This window comes from Gracilinanus agilis, chromosome 3 (genome assembly GCF_016433145.1).
Source record: "Gracilinanus agilis isolate LMUSP501 chromosome 3, AgileGrace, whole genome shotgun sequence".
Taxonomy (NCBI): domain Eukaryota; kingdom Metazoa; phylum Chordata; class Mammalia; order Didelphimorphia; family Didelphidae; genus Gracilinanus; species Gracilinanus agilis.
In genome coordinates, this window is record NC_058132.1 from 450,008,408 (window position 1) to 450,026,213 (window position 17,806).

The 17,806-nt window shown below is 36.9% G+C and overlaps 1 protein-coding gene across 1 annotated transcript in view; it reads right to left on the reverse strand.

Moving 5' to 3' along the window:
* Positions 1 to 2,671: 2,671 nt before the first annotated feature.
* Positions 2,672 to 17,806, reverse strand: part of GABRR3 (gamma-aminobutyric acid type A receptor subunit rho3) — a gene marked incomplete at its 5' end in the record, with an annotated part of 55,782 nt that continues 40,647 nt past the window's right edge. The window contains 3 exons of the mRNA XM_044666938.1: positions 2,672 to 2,974; positions 5,449 to 5,645; positions 15,329 to 15,481. Coding sequence (XP_044522873.1) covers positions 2,672 to 2,974; positions 5,449 to 5,645; positions 15,329 to 15,481 — 653 coding nt within the window. The remainder of the gene's footprint in view (positions 2,975 to 5,448; positions 5,646 to 15,328; positions 15,482 to 17,806) is intronic.

Below are 17,806 nucleotides of genomic sequence, written 5' to 3' on the forward strand. Positions count from 1 at the left end.
GAGACTAAGCTGTCACTCTTTGCAGATGATATGATGATCTACTTAAAAAATGCTAGAGAATCAACTAAGAAGCTTGTAGAAATAATCAACAACTTTAGCAAAGTTGCAGGATACAAAATAAATGCACATAAATCATCAGCATTTCTATATATTTCCAACACATTAGAGCAGCAAGAGGTAGAAAGAGAAACACCATTTAAAATCAACCTAGACAATATAAAATACTTGGGAATCTATCTATCAAAATGAACACAGCAATTATACGAAAACAACTACAAAACACTTTCCAAACAAATAAAACTGGATCTCAACAATTGGAAAACCATTAATTGTTCATGGATAGGACGAGCTAACATAATAAAAATGAACATTCTACCCAAATTAATTTACCTATTTAGTGCCATACCTATCAAATTACCAAAAAACTTCTTTACTGAATTATGAAAAACTATAACAAAGTTCATTTGGAATAACAAAAGATCAAGAATATCAAGGGATAATGAAAAAAATTGTGAAGGAAGGGGGCCTAGCAGTACCAGATATTAAACTATACTATGAAGCAGCAGTCACCAAAACAATATGGTACTGGCTAAGAGATAGAAGGGAGGATCAGTGGAATAGACTTGGGTTAATGACGTCAGCAAGACAGTGTATGATAAACCCAAAGAGCCCAACTTTTGGGACATGAATCCACTATTTGACAAAAACTGCTGGGAAACTTGGAAAACAATATGGGAGAGATTAGGTTTAGATCAACATCTCACACCCTACACCAAGATAAATTCAGAGTGGGTGAATGACCTGAATATAAAGAGGGAAACTATAAATAAGTTAAGTGAACACAAAATAGTATACCTATCAGATCTCTGGGAAAGGAAAGATTTTAAAACCAAGCAAGAGTTAGAAAAAATTACAAAATGTAAATTAAATGGTTTTGATTATATCAAGCTAAAAAGCTTTTATACAAACAAAAACAATGTAGTCAAAATCATAAGGGAAACAAAAAATTGGGACAAAATCTTTATAACAAAAAACTCTGACAGGGATCTAATTACTCAAATATACAAGGAGTTAAATCAATTGTATAAAAAAACAAGCCATTCCCCAATTGATAAATGGGCAAGAGACATGAATAGGCAATTCTCAGGTAAAGAAATCAAAAGTATCAATAAGCACATGAGAAAGTGTTCTAAATCTCTAATAATTAGAGAAATGCAAATCAAAACAACTCTGAGGTATCACCTCACACCTAGCAGATTGGCTAAAATGAAAGAAGGGGAGAGTAATGAATGTTGGAGGGGATGTGGCAAAATTGGGACATTAATGCATTGCTGGTGGAGCTGTGAACTGATCCAACCATTCTGGCTGGCAATTTGGAACTATGCTCAAAGGGTTATAAAGGAATGCCTGCCCTTTGAACCAGCCATACCATTGCTGGGTTTGTACCCCAAAGAGATCATAGATAAACAGACTTGTATGAAAATATTTATAGCTGTGCTTTTTGTAGTGGCAAAGAACTGGAGTGTATGCCCTTCAGTTGGGGAATGGCTGAACAAACTGTGGTATATGCTGGTGATGGAATACTATTGTGCTAAAAGGAATAATAAACTGGAGGAGTTCCAGGTGAACTGGAAAGATCTCCAGGAACTGATGCAGAGCGAAAGGAGCAGAGCCAGAAGAACACTGTACACAGAGACTGATATACTATGGTAAAATAGAATGTAATGGACTTCTGTACCAGCAACAATGCAATGACACAAGACAGCTCTGAGGGATTCATGGTAAAGAACGCTACTCACATTCAGAGGAAGATCTGCAGGAGAGGAAACATAGAAGATAAACAATTGCTTGAATGCAGGGGCTGAGGCAGACATGATTGGGGATGTGGACTCGAAACTACGATACCAATGCAACTAACAATATGGAAATAGGCCCTGAACAAGAACACATGTTACAACCAGTGGAAATGTGCATTGGCCATGGGTGGGGGAAGAACGGGGGTAAAGGGGAAAGTAGGGGTATAAAGTATGTAAACAGGTTAAAAATGAATATTAATAAATGTTTAAAAAAAAGTTACCAGATAACCCTGGGGAATAGTAAAATGTATAATACTTGTCTTCAGGCAGTGAGGGCCAAGGAAATCAGTAGTACAGGTACTTCCTGTACATGTCTACTCTTCTCATTAAGAGAATATGTATTTGTATAACCCAGTAGAATTGCTTGTCAACTCCGGGAGGGTGGAGGGAAGAGGGGTGGAAAAAATCATGAATTGTTTAACCATGGAAAAATATTCGAAATAAATTTTAAAAAGAAATAAAATGGAGAAACATTATAAAAAAAGAGTATATGTATTTATGAAGATTGAGAGTTAATTTTATGAGAAGAATGTTGTATTATTTTATTATCATGCTATTTCTTTAAATGTCTTTACTTGGAACTCTGTATATTCTCTGGCAAAATAAATATACTACCCGGGGCTTGTGGGCAACAGTACTGAGAGGATTCTGTCCCTTGGTGCTACACATACAAATCCATTACATATGCCAAATGTAACCATTGGGACCTCTTCAACCCTGGGGCACTGGGGTAACTCCCTCTTTTTTTCATTCCATTAATTCTCTGGTGAACATAAGAATGGCTTTTATATAACTTGGCTGCAGGTAATCTCTCTTCATACATAGAATCCCCAGTAAAAAAAATTAAACACAATAAACATGGCAGGAAAAACAATCCTGGAATAGGTGTCAATGATGTGATTGTTCTTAAGAATGATTTTGCCAACATGGCCTTTCAAAGATTTCTTCCTCTTTAGCCGAGCTGAATCAGTGTTCGAAATACTGGGGGTTTTGCTGTTCACTGAGTACTCTTCTGAATGTAAAGAAAAGGCTGTCAGGTCAATATCAGTCTCGCTGTCATGGTAACAACCATCAAATGCCATTGCTTGTACTGCCTCAATGTTATATATTCCAGAAATCTGATAATAAAAAAAAGAGTTACTCTTGCATCATGAGATGTAAAATGGAGCAAACAGATACATACTGGGGCTGTATGGGTATTGATAAAAAAATGACAGATTATTTTTATCAATAATTAAGGGTTTATTCAATTAATGTATATTCCATTCAAAATCTTTGTGCTTAATTTAAAGGAATTTGGAATCCTTTCAGAGGAATCTGTTTCAGTTATTGATTTTCTGTGATATAATCAATTTATTTCAGTACTATAGGGCCTTATTTTCCTTCCCTGTCAAATGGGAATGGTTATCATAGCTGATATTTTTCTTATTGAGATTTTTTGAGAAGTAATTCTATGGAGAATTTTGTAATCTGTATTTAAAAAATACAACATATGCAAATATTGCTGCCATTTTGACTTTGATCTAACATAGCCTCCTACCAAGTTTATATAGTAAAATCCCATTATTTTCCCCACTTCCAAATGAAAGAGTTCTCAACTATATGTCCCTTGTTTATCATATTTGTAAACGACATAGAAATGAGAGGGAATAGGAAAGATATTGGATAATCACATGAGGATTCAAAAAGAACGTGGCATACGTTTTTATTGGACTGAATCCAATAAAATTAACTCTTATTTTATTCACTGGAGTTCAAAAAATGAACTTTGAAAATATAACATAGGGGCAAAACAACTGGACAACATCCTTTGAAAAGGATCTCAGGGTTTTAATGTCATTAGTATTAAAATAAATCCTGGGTCCTTATAGGAAACCCTGAAGTATATATAGGAAAGGGAATAAGGAGGAGGAATAAAGTTTCCCTTTCTCAAAAGCTAAATGTCTTATAGCCTCATCATTTTCATTTTTATGGATGAGCAAATTGATGCCCTGGGCAGCTAGGTGCCATAGTGGATTGAATGCTAGTTCTGGGGTCAGGAAGACTCATTTTTTGGAGTTCAGATCTGGTCTCAGACACTTATTAACTACATGAATCTGGGCAAGTCACTTAACGCTGCTTGCCTCAGTTTCTTCATGTGCAAAATGAACTGGAGAATGAAATGGCAAACCACTCTAGTATTTTTGCCAAGAAAACCTGAAATGGGATCATGAAGAGTTGAACATAAATGAAAAATGATTGAACAACAGCAATAACAATAAAAACTAAGACCCAGAGATATTAGAGTTTCTTAAGGTTTCTAAGTAACAAATATCAGTGTCAGCATTTGAATGCAGGTCCTTTTACTCTAAACACAATGTTCTAAATATTGTAGAGCTGTGCTTCATCAAGTAAGCTGCAGAAAATGCCATCCCTCTTGGTGTAGCTAGAAGAGTGATGGAGAGATCTAGGGTCATGATCCTGGCTCTGCCTCTTGCAACCTGGGTAATGTTGGGCAGGTCACTTAAGCTACCTGTGCCTCTGTTTCCTTATCTGTTAAAGTCCTCTTCAGACTAGACAACTTTTATGGTCCTTTCAAGCTCTCTGTGATCTTCTTAATTTATGAGTTTATTATAAAGGAAGAAAAAGGCGAGATAGCCAATTCATTCAAAGATCTTGCTTATTCTCCTTTGAGCTCAGGAGGGTATGATTATCTTCTTTGTATGCAATGGAGAGAAGATAAAATTCAATGAATAGTACATTGAATCTGGAGTCAGCAGGCTTAGGTTCAAATCCTACCTCTGCTTACTTCTTCTGAGACTTTGGGTAAGTCCATTAAATTCCAATGGTTAAACTCCATTGGCCTCAGTTTCCTCATCTGCAAAATGTGGAGGGTGAACTGAATACCTTCTGAAGTACCTTCCAGCTTCTGGTAGATGATTCTCTAGTCTTAAAATCTCTGCCTTTGCAATTTGCTGCCCTTCTCGATTTACTGATCTATTCTAGTGAGCATGAAACAAAAAAAAAGCCCTGTGAGCACTGATTTACTAGAAGAAAAATAAAACTGGACTTACTATTTATACAATGGCCAGAACATTCTACTTTTACCCTAGACTACATTTTAAGAGGTGGATTGTTCACAAATGAGAAAAAAGTAATCCTCCCTGATGAAACCAGGATGCTAACAGACTAGAGTGTGTTCTCACAGCAGCAATGAGCCTCAAATTGTTGCCTTAACTATAAATTTGTACCTTGTGAAGGAATATGAAGGAACAAAGGCTTAAGATGTTGGGCTTATGATGTTGTCAATTGGTGCTTGGACATGAGACTGGACTTCCTCCCATCTCCCACCCTCCCCACCTTTAAAACTCTTACCTTCTGTCTTAGAATCAATACATAGTATTGATTCCAAAGTAGAAGAGTGGTAAGGGTAGGCATTGGGGGTTAAGTGACTTGCTCAGTCACACAACTAGGAAGTATCTGAGGTCACATTTTAACCCAGGACCTCTCATCTCTAGGCCTGGCTCCAAATCTACTGAGTCATCTAGCTGCCCTATTAGACTGGATTTTTCAGAAAGAATCACATAGGAAAAACAAATATTTGATACTGTACCTTCCCTCTCTTTTTTAATTGCTTTCTTTCTTCCACTGTGGTGAGGTAATTCAGGGCTGCATACTCAATGACAGACAGGAACACAAAGAGAAAACTGACCCACAAGTAGATATCCACAGCTTTGATGTAAGACACCTGAGGCATTGAGGCACTGGCTCCAGTGATAATGGTGGACATTGTCAGCACAGTGGTGATGCCTGCCAAGTCAAGAAGAATGAATTGTAAACCTAATGAAGCAAGATTTCAGGGGATAGAGAACCAGACCTGGAGTCATGAAGACCTGAGTTCAAAGCCTGCCTCAGATACTTTCTAACTATGTAACTCTGGGCAAGGCTCTTAGTCTTAATTTCCTTAACTGTAAAATGGGGACAATAATAGAATCCGACTTTCAAGGTGAAATAATATTTGTAAAATGCTTAGCAAAGCACCTGGCACTATAAAAGTGTGTGTTACCTTCTTCCCTATCATAGAATCATAGCTGAAAAGGACTTTGGAAAGCATCAAGTTCAACCTCCCCCCATTTTTCAGATGAGGAAATTGAGGCAACAAAAGGTACAGTGGCATGTTCAAAGTCACAGATAGTAAATGGCAGTTGTTAAACCCAAGTACTCTTAACTTGAATTCTGTGCTTTTCCACAGTCAGTAATAATTGAATCTCTAGAATTTTGAATTGGAAGAACATAAATAACCAATTTCTTGTTTAAATCCTAATAATTTTTATATCAAGGCAATAAGAGTTAAAATAATAAAATAAATTAAATAATAAAAATAGCTGAATTACAAGTTTGAGCAAATTTTAAAGTGTGTATTTGTTGAATCTAAATTCAAGATCTTTCTACATCTCCTTACTTAATTTTTATTCTCTCTTTCTCCATCTTTTCCCCTTCTTCCCTTGATCAAGGGTGATGAGCTAAGTGGTAGGGATGTAGGGATAGTTACAATAGAGAAGCTGCTCTCAAAGAGCTTATAATTTAAGGAATAGGATGGAAAGACCTTTACAAATAATTATGTGAATGGGAGTCAGAAAAGTTCAAAGGAGGTCAGGTAAAATTAGATGAGAAATTTGAAGATGGAAAATTCATGGGGCTCAAAGGATGTCAAAAAAGCCAAGGCTTGGTTGGGGAAATGACAGCTAAAATGGGCCAGGAAAGAAGGAAAGTGGTTAGTATGCCCCTTAAAGGCTTTAAGGATAGTGTGAACAAAGCTGTGGATAGAGGAGGTGTCAAGATGAGAAACAAGGGATGGAGTAACCTCCAATTTGATTGGAACACAGATTATATAGATGGGAGGAGTGGCTTGAGATAGTGGCAGCTAAGTGGCACAGTGGATACAGCACCAGACCTGGAGTCAGAAAGGGATTTGACTTCAAGAGCTTTCTAGCTGTGAGATCTTGGGCAAGTCATTTAAGTCTGTTTGCTTTCATCCACTGGAGTAGGAAATGGCAAACTGTTCTAGTATCTTTGCCAAAAAAACCCCTTGGACAGTATTGACCTGGCGTAGTATGATTTTCTGGGTCATGAAGAGTTGGACAAGATTAAACAACAACAACATGAGATAAGACTTTAATGGTGGATTGGATTGAGATAACTGTGTGTGAATGTGTGTTTGTGTGTGTGTGTGGTATATGTTTGAGGAGCAAGGGAATTGTGGGAACTGAGTAAACCACACTGAATCCATTTTATGATTTAATTCTGGATCTAGCTCAGTTCCCTTTCTATTCAATTATAGGTCTAGTCCAATTTCTGTCTTGTGAGAAAACTATTCGGTCATGAGAATTGTGAGATTTCCATTCATTCAAGGCACAGGTTGTTAAAAGCATTTTGTACAAAGCTGTTGCAGATTTCCATTTATTTGCTTCCTCCCTTTCTTCTCAAAAAAAAAAAAAATAAAAAAACCCCACCCCTCCTCCAAATCCCTGAAGGCTGTAATGAGGCCAAGCTTTTATAGATTTTATCAAACTGTAGAGACTTTGAGTACAATCCAAGTAATCTGCCTATTCTTTAAGGACTAGCCCAACTAAATACCTAAAAATAAATACACTAGGTGACACAGTCTTTGGCCATGGTATCCCATGAAACCAGTGATTTACTAAACATTGATTACATATTAGCCACTGTGTTAAACAAAGAAAAAATCTTTATGTATAATATTAGTTAGCATTTACATATCACTTTAAGATTTGCAAAGTACTTTACATATTATTTGGTCCTCACAATAACCCTCGGAAGCAGGTGCTTACTCTTACGAGTGAAGAAATTGAGTTGGAGAAAAGCTTGTCTTGGCCAAGGTCACATAGCTAGTTAAATATTTGAGGCATATTTGAACTCAGGTCTGCCTGAATCTAAGTCCAGTTCTTTATCTACTATGCCACCTAGCTATCTCAACATAGCTATAATAACATGGAACAATTAATATAACATGAAACTGGGAAATGGTTATGGTAGCTTTCCCTAGGTTCATTTTCACTAACATGCTCTGATCAGAGGAGTAGGGGCCCTATTGCTGTTGTAGTTTATCCTTTGTTTTCATGGAGGACCAATGACATCATAGAGTGATGTCTTGACTTGCTCATGGATTGGATTTATTTACTTATTTGTTTTAAACCCTTTCCTTCTGTCTTAGAATTGATAGTAATTTTGATTCCAAGGCAGAAGTAAGTAGCAGTAAAGGTTGGCGATTGGGGTTAAATGACTTGCTCAGGATCAACTAGCTAGGAAGTGTCAAGGCCAGATATGAGCCTAGGACCTTGCATCTCCAAGCATGGCTCTCCATCCACTGGCACTGGGCTACTTGGCTGCCCCAATGAATTAGATTTAAATGAGGCAAAGTTCAACAAAGTCATCACTCTCTCTTCCAGGTATTCAAGTCCAGTGGCAAGACAAAAGTCAAGAATATTGCCAATGGCATGGGATGCAGTGGATGACCATGGCATGTTTGATGTCTGCCCAAGCTCTAAGTAGTTCGCAGTGCATGCTGTAGTTTCTAAGAGCCACAGGTTAGAGCTGGATGAAAGGAGAACACCAAAGGTGGATGAGCACCCCTGGAAAGGGTTCAACCAGCCCTCAGACCAGAAGTGCTAAACCTCATGATAACAATTTATTCCAATGGCCATGAAGACAGCTGAGGGAGTCTGAGCAACATTTCAATATGTTACTTGCTGGCTCAGTCTTTATCTGGACCTTATTTTCCTTTTTTCAGATAGGAATAACCATTATATAGCAACTAAATCTTTTGACTCATGGCATATGATGCATACACAAGCACGGGCATACACACATACACACACACACACAATTTTGTGCCCAGATTTTGTGATTTCACTTCTGAAAGAAGCTTAAGGCAAGGACACTTCTTCTGTTAATATGATCAGCACCTATTCCACAATGTAGAGTTCTGGAGAGATGTCTGGAAGCATTGAGACTTTGTCAGCATCACTCAGTATTTGTTAGGGGCAAGAATTTAAGCTAGGCATTACTGATTCCAAGGACCACTCCCTATCCACATCATGCTGCCTCTTTGTTTTTAATAGATAATAATATAATCCTCAGTGGACATATTAATGGTTTACAATACAGAAGCTTCCATGCCAGAGAAGGCTTGTTTCATACATTATAAATTAATGAGAGCTGGTCCAATTTAAAAAAAAAAAAGAATTGCATTCTCTGCAGCTCCCAGAGATCAATGAAGCTCCAGCCATTTTCTTTTGTAAGGGTGCTTAAATCATTTACTTTGGCTTCATTTGTATATTTATTTTAAATCAGCATTCAAGGTCCCAGCCCCACTTCTTTTTTCAAGAGTACAATAAAACTGAATTAGATGAGCAGAGAGGAGAGAATGAGTGGGGAGTGACCCTGCTAGGAAATAATGAATTATGAGAACACTCATATATGAATTCTTAGAGCAATAGGACTAGGGTTTCAGAACATAATAGCTCCATTAGACATACTTATGGGTCTCTAGCCACTTCTTAGAGAGAACATTAATCTTGAAAAACAGTATTCCTTTCAAAAAGCATTGGAGTTAATCTTGCATCAAAAGAATTTTGAATGATTCAAAGTGATCATTTACTGGAGAAAGGTTTTCTATTGGGATCTGAAGCTTTTTTTTGCCATCCACTGACAATATTTTGCAGCTGGAATAATATTAACAAGATATGTTTGGTAAAGTATTTTGTAAAAAAGTCATTGGGCCATGTCTTTGTCTACTCTAGTAGATAGAATGTCAGAGTCAAGAAGACCTGGATTCCAGTCCTACTTCTGGCCCCTTCCAGCCACATGATCATAAGGCATGTCACAGCCTTCTGAGCCTTAGTTTCCAGCTCTATAAAATAGGAGTAATAATGCTTGTAAGTAACCCTTCACAGGGTTATTGTGAGGTGCAAATGAGAAAATGTGTGAAATACATTTTTCAAATCTTAGAGAGTCATATAAATGTGTCACTTCTGCTGCTGCTGTTGCTGCTACTACTACTACTTCTACTATTTCTACTGTGACTATTATTATAATAATATATTTTTATAATATATAATAGTAATAATACCATTATTATTACTACTTTGTAGTTGTTATTGTTTAATCTTTTACTGCTTGTCTCTTTGTGACCCCATTTGGAGTTTTCTTGGCAAAGATACTGGAGGTTTGCAATTTCCTTTTCCAGTTCATTTTATAGATGAGGAAACTGAGGCAAAGAGGGTAAATTGCCTTGCTCAGGGTCACATAGCTAGTAAGTGTCTAAGTCAGGATTTGAATTCAGGTCTCCCTGATTCAAGCCCAGAAAACTATCCACTGTGCTACCTAGTTGCCTTATAATTATTGTAACATTATAACATATTACTATTGTAATTACTGACTCCCTGAAAAATGATGTAGAAATTCACGAACCTGATCCTTCATGATCTGCTTCTATCTGCCTTTTAAAATTTATATTCTACAATTTCCCTCCATGCAATCTATGCTTCCCCAAAAATTGAACTCAGCATTCTCTGCACATATTCTACTTGGTGGTACAGTGCATAGAGCCCTGGGTCTAGAATCAGGAAGACCTGAGTTTCAGTATTACTACTACTACTACTACTACTACTACTACTACTACTACTACTACTACTACTACTACTACTACTACTACTACTACTACTACTACTACACTACTACTACTATGCAACATTATCAGAGTCCTTAGTTTATTTCCTACACTCTAAAGGGCATAATGGGTAGTATTTTGTGCCCTTGAGATTGGGGTTTATTATCCATACAGAAAATGTAATCTTTCTATGTAATAGAATTCAGATTCAGAATTCAGACGGACAAGGCTTAGTATGTGACAGGTCTCAATATTATTACCTCTGAGAGCAAATAGAAACTCTTCCATTGGGCATTCAAAGCTATTCATAACCTGGGTCTCAACCTATCTTTTGAGCCTCATTATATGTCCTTCTTCTTCATATAATCTTTGACCTAATTAAAATTGCTTTTCTGTTCCTTTTATATGATACTCCAGCTCCCATCCCAGTGCCTTTTTCTAGCTAATTGACCAATAACAACGTTTACTTTTTCTGTCTCAGACCACTCTGTCCCTATAACTTTCGGTCTAATGTCTCTTTAGGGGAGGTGCCAGGAACCAAGACAAAATCTTTGCCATGGAAGAAGCAGAAATAAAAGCAAAGAGGTTAAAAAAAGTTGATTTTTTAAAAAGTTCATAAGGATTCAAGACTTCTTTTGGTAGACAAAGTTTTCCAGCCTGATAAAACTTTGTTCTAGTCTGCTCTTTGTCAGATGGGAAACATCCCTGATGATCTGTATGGACCAGATTTGCTAGGAGCATAGATAACAAGTCCATCAGAAGGAAAAACAAAAACAAAACTTCAATGCCTTCTTTGAAATGAATATAACCTTCCCTTTCTATAGGCTTGTATAGAAGGGAGAGCCATATATGTGTATGGAAAGGAAAGAGAACTAGATATCTTTTCTCACTTCTCCAAAGCCCTGTACCTTTCTGTTGTATAATTAGAAATTCTTGAATCCTTGAATTTCATCCCCCTGAAGTCCTTAGTATTTCCCAGAATTCCTTTTGATCTCTTCACCACATTGCATGGTCACATTTTGAATATAATTTTTTGTAAGTGCTTCCTCTTTTTTTAATATTTTATAAAATTTATTAATAATAACCAAAGTAAAAGAAAACTAGCTAACCCAGCCTGGCCATGAGAGAAGAGAATGAGAGGGAAGAGTTATAGAACTTATAAACAATAATGTAAAGATGCATGTAAATGAAAAGAGGAAAGGAATGTTGGGATGAGGAAAGAATTCTGGGAGATAAAGTCCAAGGTACAAAATTCTCTAACTATACATTCCCCCCTGTGACCTTTTGGGAGACCAAAGGGATCATGGAAACAAAATTAACTTAAAACTTTAACTAGAGGTACATACAATACCACAGCTTCTAAAGGGAAATCACCATACTAATGGGGATAAGAGGGAAATAAAAGAGAGAAAAGAAAAAGAAAAGAGAAACTGCTTATAGCAAACTATATACAAAACATGACCACACAATGTGGCAGAGAGATCAAAAGAAATTCTGGGAAATACTAAAGGACTTCTGGGGGATTAAGTTCAAGGGTTCAAGAATTTCTAACTATACACTGTCCACAAAATGACTGTATAAAACCTTATTGAAAATCTGGACATAGGGCAACTAGGTGGCTCAATGGAAAGAGCTCCATGCTGAGAGATGGAAGGTCCTAGGACCAAATCTGGCCTCAGATACTTCCTAATTGTGTGGCCCTGGGCAAGTCATTTAACTCCAGTTGCCTAGCCCTTATTACTTGGAACTGATATTTAGAATGTAAAGGTTTTTAAACAAATGAGAAAATCTGTACATTATTGGGGTTATTGACTCCTTTTAGTTGTATGCCTTGGTAAATATGAAAGGCGGATAAACAAGCCTGGTTCTAATTTCCCAAATATTATCTCCTGGATGGAGGGGAGGTAAGCTGGATGCCATTTGAGGGAAAGAATTATATCTGTTAGCTGGGATATATTCTTTCATTTGCGAATGACTGCAAACTGAAAAATTATTGCTTTATTGTGTACAACCCAATCTTGGTTCATACCCCTTTGGAAGTTATTGTGGAGCAGGGGATAGAGACCTCATTTGGGATTTCCTTGGCATAGATACTGGAAAGTGGCTTGCTATTTCTTTTCCCAGCTCATTTTGCAGATGAGGAACTAAGGCAAACAGGGTGAAGTGGTTTGACTAGGCCACACAATCAGTAAGTGTCTGAGGCTGGATTTAAACTCAAGTCCTTCTGCCACCAGGGCTGTTGCTCTATCCACAGTGCCATTTAACTGCCCCTTTGGCACATAGAAGGCACTATATAAATTATCTTTTTCTTCTCTTCCCTTCCCTCCTTTCTTATACAGACTTATCTCAGTTCCTCTTTGACTTAGGGGCTGGTCTCTGAGAATTGCTGGATCTGAAAAATTCATCCATTGAAGCAGACCCGAAGAGCCTTTTCTAATTTAGCTTGGCCCTTCCTCAGACAGAGGACATAAACATATATAGTCTATGGTCAGGTTCATTTCTGGAGCCAGCAATCTGGTTGGGTCTGCCAGAGCTTGTGCTCTGGGGCGTAACTTTACAGCATCCAGGATCATCTGAATACCACGTTGAGGAGCTGGAATAGTTCTGTAGTGGAGGAATAATCATAATAACAAATGATTATGATAATAATAATATATTCTATAATCCTAGTAATCTTTTGAAAGATGCCTATAATTCACGAACATTAAACTTATATACCACCCTTTCTGGCACAGATCATGCAATAATTATAATGATTATGAACTATTTATTTTAATCTACCTAAGGCCACTATTATATGAGAAAGAACAAAATTGGTAGAAATGAGATTGCTCTTTTTGGTCCAGCGGAAACAAAACTTATTTGAGTTTGAATTTTGGCATTTCTTTTTACTACCTGTGTAACCTTGGACAAATTATTTAACCTCTCTGGGTTGCTTCATCTGTGCATACAAAATGAGAGAAGTTTAAATAGATGACACCTGAACTTTCATTTTTTAAGCTATGATAAAGATTATCTTTATCTTCTGTCTTAACATTATTACTAAATATGAATTCTAAAAGAGAAGAGCAACAAGAGCTAGACAATTGGGATTAAGTGACTTGCCCGAGGCCACACAGCGATTTGAACTCGGTTAATAGACTTCTGAGAGTAGAAAGTATCATCCTCCAAATGATGACAGGGCCCTAAATATTAGGGCCATTGATTTTAAAGTTAGAAAGGCTTAGAGCCTATCTAAGGCAACCCTGTCATATTTTTTTTATAGCTCAGAAAGACTTGCTCAGGACAAGAATTTAAATATCCTTAAAGTAGTTGTTCTTGACCTGGGATCTTGACTTCAGGCCTCACTCTCTAGCTGCTGAGGTACCTAGCTATCCTAATCTATGATCTTGTAATATTTTACTCCTGGTTTTTTCAAAACTACAAATGAGAATGAATTTTAGTTTGTCTTTCCTGTAATTCTATGTATTTATACATTTAATATACTAGTCAATTATCTATTTTGTGCTCTGAGAAGCCCTGAGAAAGTCATCTTGGTCACAAATGCCTCCCAACTCAGATGCTACAGTACTTGAAAATGTGCCATCAGAAATAGAGTTTTTCATACTAAATATTATCTCCCTATGACAGCTTTTTAAAACTTGAACACTCTGAGGAGGGCTGATGTCAAAAGTCCTTTAGGGTAAAGTAGTTGATGAAATATCTTTTGTCCTTGAAGTGGGGGATGAGACTTATGTCAGCATGAACTGGAAGGACAGGAGGTGAATAAAAAGGAGAAAGATGAAGTTGGGGTTGCCAAAGCTCAACTTATTTCACAGTTTTGTCAAAGATTAATTATGCCTGTGTATATGAGATCAACTCAGTTTACCACTTCTCTGCTACCTTATTGCTTCACACAGAGCTCTCATGCCTCTTCTAGTTAGACCATCACTTCTGCCTCCTTCCTACCCAAAACTTGGACTCCACTCTTAGGTCCCATGACCCTAAAAATAGGCGAACTTCAGCATAATCTTGCTGAGGTTCAGGCATCTTCCTAGCCACTTCCTGATGACCTAGTGCTATGCTGTCTCACCTGTCCCTCTCTCCCTTTCTATTCCTCTGGTAGGTTTTGTCTTATCTCATTACAACATAGGCTCCTTGAGGCAGGAACTATGGTACTTTCTTTTATTTGTACAGAAAACCAATACAGTACTTGGAATGTTTAATTTATTCTCTCTCTCTCTCTCTCCCTCCCTTGCTCTCTCTGCCTCTGTCTCTCTTCTCTCTGTCTCTGTTTCTGTCTCAGTTTCTCTGCCTTGTTTCTACCTCTCTTTCTGCCTCTGTCTCTGTCTCTGTCTCTGTCTCTGTGTCTCTCTGTGTCTCTATCCCTTTCCTCTCTGTCTGTCCATCTGTCTGTCTCTCCCTATCTCTCTGTCTCTCTCTGCCTGGTCTCTGCCTCCCTCTCTCTCTCCTTTCCCATCTTTCTCTGTCCTCTGTCTCTCTGTCTTTCTCTCTCTCCATATATATCATATATACATATATGCACATATATGTATACATAGACATATATAGGTCCACACATATATTTACATATGCATAAATAATTAAATTAATGAAAGCATTTCCAAACATCTTTCCTCCCCTCTGGCTAATGGCTGATCCCAATCTCTGCCAGTCTTTCTCATTGTCTAGACTCTAGAGGAAGGATCCACACATAAACATTTAAACGACTACCACATTCTATCCCAAATCACTTTCCCTTTCTTTCCCCCCAATTGCCTATGTGGTCATTAACATCACACAAGGGTTCATGATGATTTACCCAGTGAAACTCTGGCAGGAACAGCTCTTCTATCAATCCAAAATGAAACCCATGACAGCATCACCATCAGCATGGCTGGGAAATAAGATTGCAGGACAAAAAAGAAAATATGCCTCCTTAGCACAAAATTAATGAAAAGCCTGTTGTACCAACCTGTTGGGAGAAGGTTAAGAATTTCCATTAGTACAAGTTTCTACCCTTCTATCTATCTCCTAACTATCAATTGAGTATTTATTAAGTGTTTACTATGTGCCTGAAGACCTGAGGATACAAAGACTAAAACGATTTCTACTTGCAATGAGCTTACATTCTAATCACAGGAAATAAGACTTACTAACATAATCAAGAACACTAAATTATTTTCAAGAAGCAAATATTGAATTTAATGAAAGTATGATGGTTTGGGGACAATGAGGTAGTACAGCATATAGATTACTGGTCTTGAAGTCAATAAGGAAGACATTTTCCTGAGTTAAAATCTGACTTCAAGCACTACTTGTGTGACCCTGTGCAAATTACTTAACCCCATTTGCCTCAGTTTTCTCATCTGTAAAATGAACTGGAAAAGGATATGGCAAACCATTCCAGTGTCTTTGCTGAGAAAATCCCAAATGGGGTTACAAAGAATTGGACACTACTGAAATGACTGAACAAGAACATGATTGTTTTTTTTCTAGGTCAAAGGATCTCAAGGAATTTTGCTACTGTAATTTAGAAAAGAATTATTCTACAGGCCATCCTTTGTTGACAATATCCGATGCTGCTTCACAGTTAAACTTCTTAAAATATATTTGTTCTGATCAGATCTGTAATAACCCAGATCAAATTCCTTTCCATTTCAGGGAGGGGGAAGGAAGGAAGGGAGGGAGATAATGTGAATCTCATAAATGGATGTTAAAAACTATTATAATATGGAATTGGGAGGAAATAATATATTAAACAATCATTCATATTTTAAAAATATTTTTATTTAAAAAATTTTTAAATTTTTTACCAATTACATGTGATAACAAATTTCCACATATGTTTTCCTAAGTTATATCATTGAATTTATCTCCCTCTCTCCCTTCCTTTCCTCCTTCCGTGCTGGCAAGAGATCTGATCTGGGTTATACTTATATTATCATATTAAACATATTAAATAATAATTTAAAAAGAAGGAAAAAAACTTTTTGCAAACAAGGCAGGTTCCAAAGCTTGCTCTAAATAATTCAGTGTAACTATTGGACACATGGGTGATCTAAGTTCAACCCAAACTGTCTTTGCCCTAGTTTCTTGGTTCTTGTCCAATTCCTTCTTATCCTACTAGAGGCCCACTACTCTATCTATGTCATCTAGCTGCTATATACATGAGTCAATCAAAAATTGTTAAATGAATGAATCAGAATCAATGAATAAAATTCAATGTTTCAGACAGTCAGACAGTCAATAATAACATTATCTATTATGTACTATACTATACTAAATGTTGGCTTGTTCAAAGTGAGAAAAACTCATATTTAGGTAGGAGGTATAGTAGTAATTTTTGAAGTAACATAACTTCTTCTGGGCCTTCATTGCTTTTTGATACTCTTTCTACCATGATTAATTTTGCCTCTTTGGTTAATGACTCTAGGTAATTGCTTCACATCAATTGTTTCAATTTTTTCTTTAAGCCTTGAAAAGCAATCCAACATCCCTGTGTTTATAGCAGATGACTGTTTCACCCATCAAATAAGACAATATTTGTTTAAAAAGCTCATAGAGTGTCTGGCAATAGCTGGTGTTATGTAAATGTTCATTCACTCCCTCTCCTCTACAGAGAAACTTGAAGCCATCTGACTATAAATTCCCTCATTGTGTCTCTATTTCTAAAAACTTCTCAGCATCACCATCCATTCTCTCTTCATTCCTGTCTGTCTCAGAGGAAGAGAGGTACTGACAAGGTCAATGTTTTTAATCATCCCTTTTCTGTCAAATATTTTCAATTTCTCCTTTACTACTACTAACATTACCTTCCCAGGTATCTACAACCAGACTTATATTTCCCAAGTTCTAAAGAAAGAATTTCTTTTATCCTTCTATTCTATCCAGATTCCATCTTATTTCTCTTCCCCTTCACAGTCAAGCAATCTGTATCCAGTGCCTCTACTTAATCACCATATACTTCCTCTTCGACTCTATGAAATCTGACTTGCAGCCATGCAACACCATCAGTTGAATATTGGTCCTAAACAGATGAAAGAAACTTAGGGTTATTAAAGGAGCTCTCCTAAAGTCTCCTAAGAATAATCCAGCCTGTTCCCTTCTATTTAATTCTGGGGCCATTATCCATTCCTACTGATTGTTGAAGAAATAGATACAGAGAGATATGTTCTTTGGAATGACCATCTACCATGCATGTGTCCAATGATTTGGATGACAGATATTCTTTATCCAGTTGTTGTTTTTTTTCTGTATGTATGGTAGCCCAAATTCTTTAGTGTAGTTACATATATCT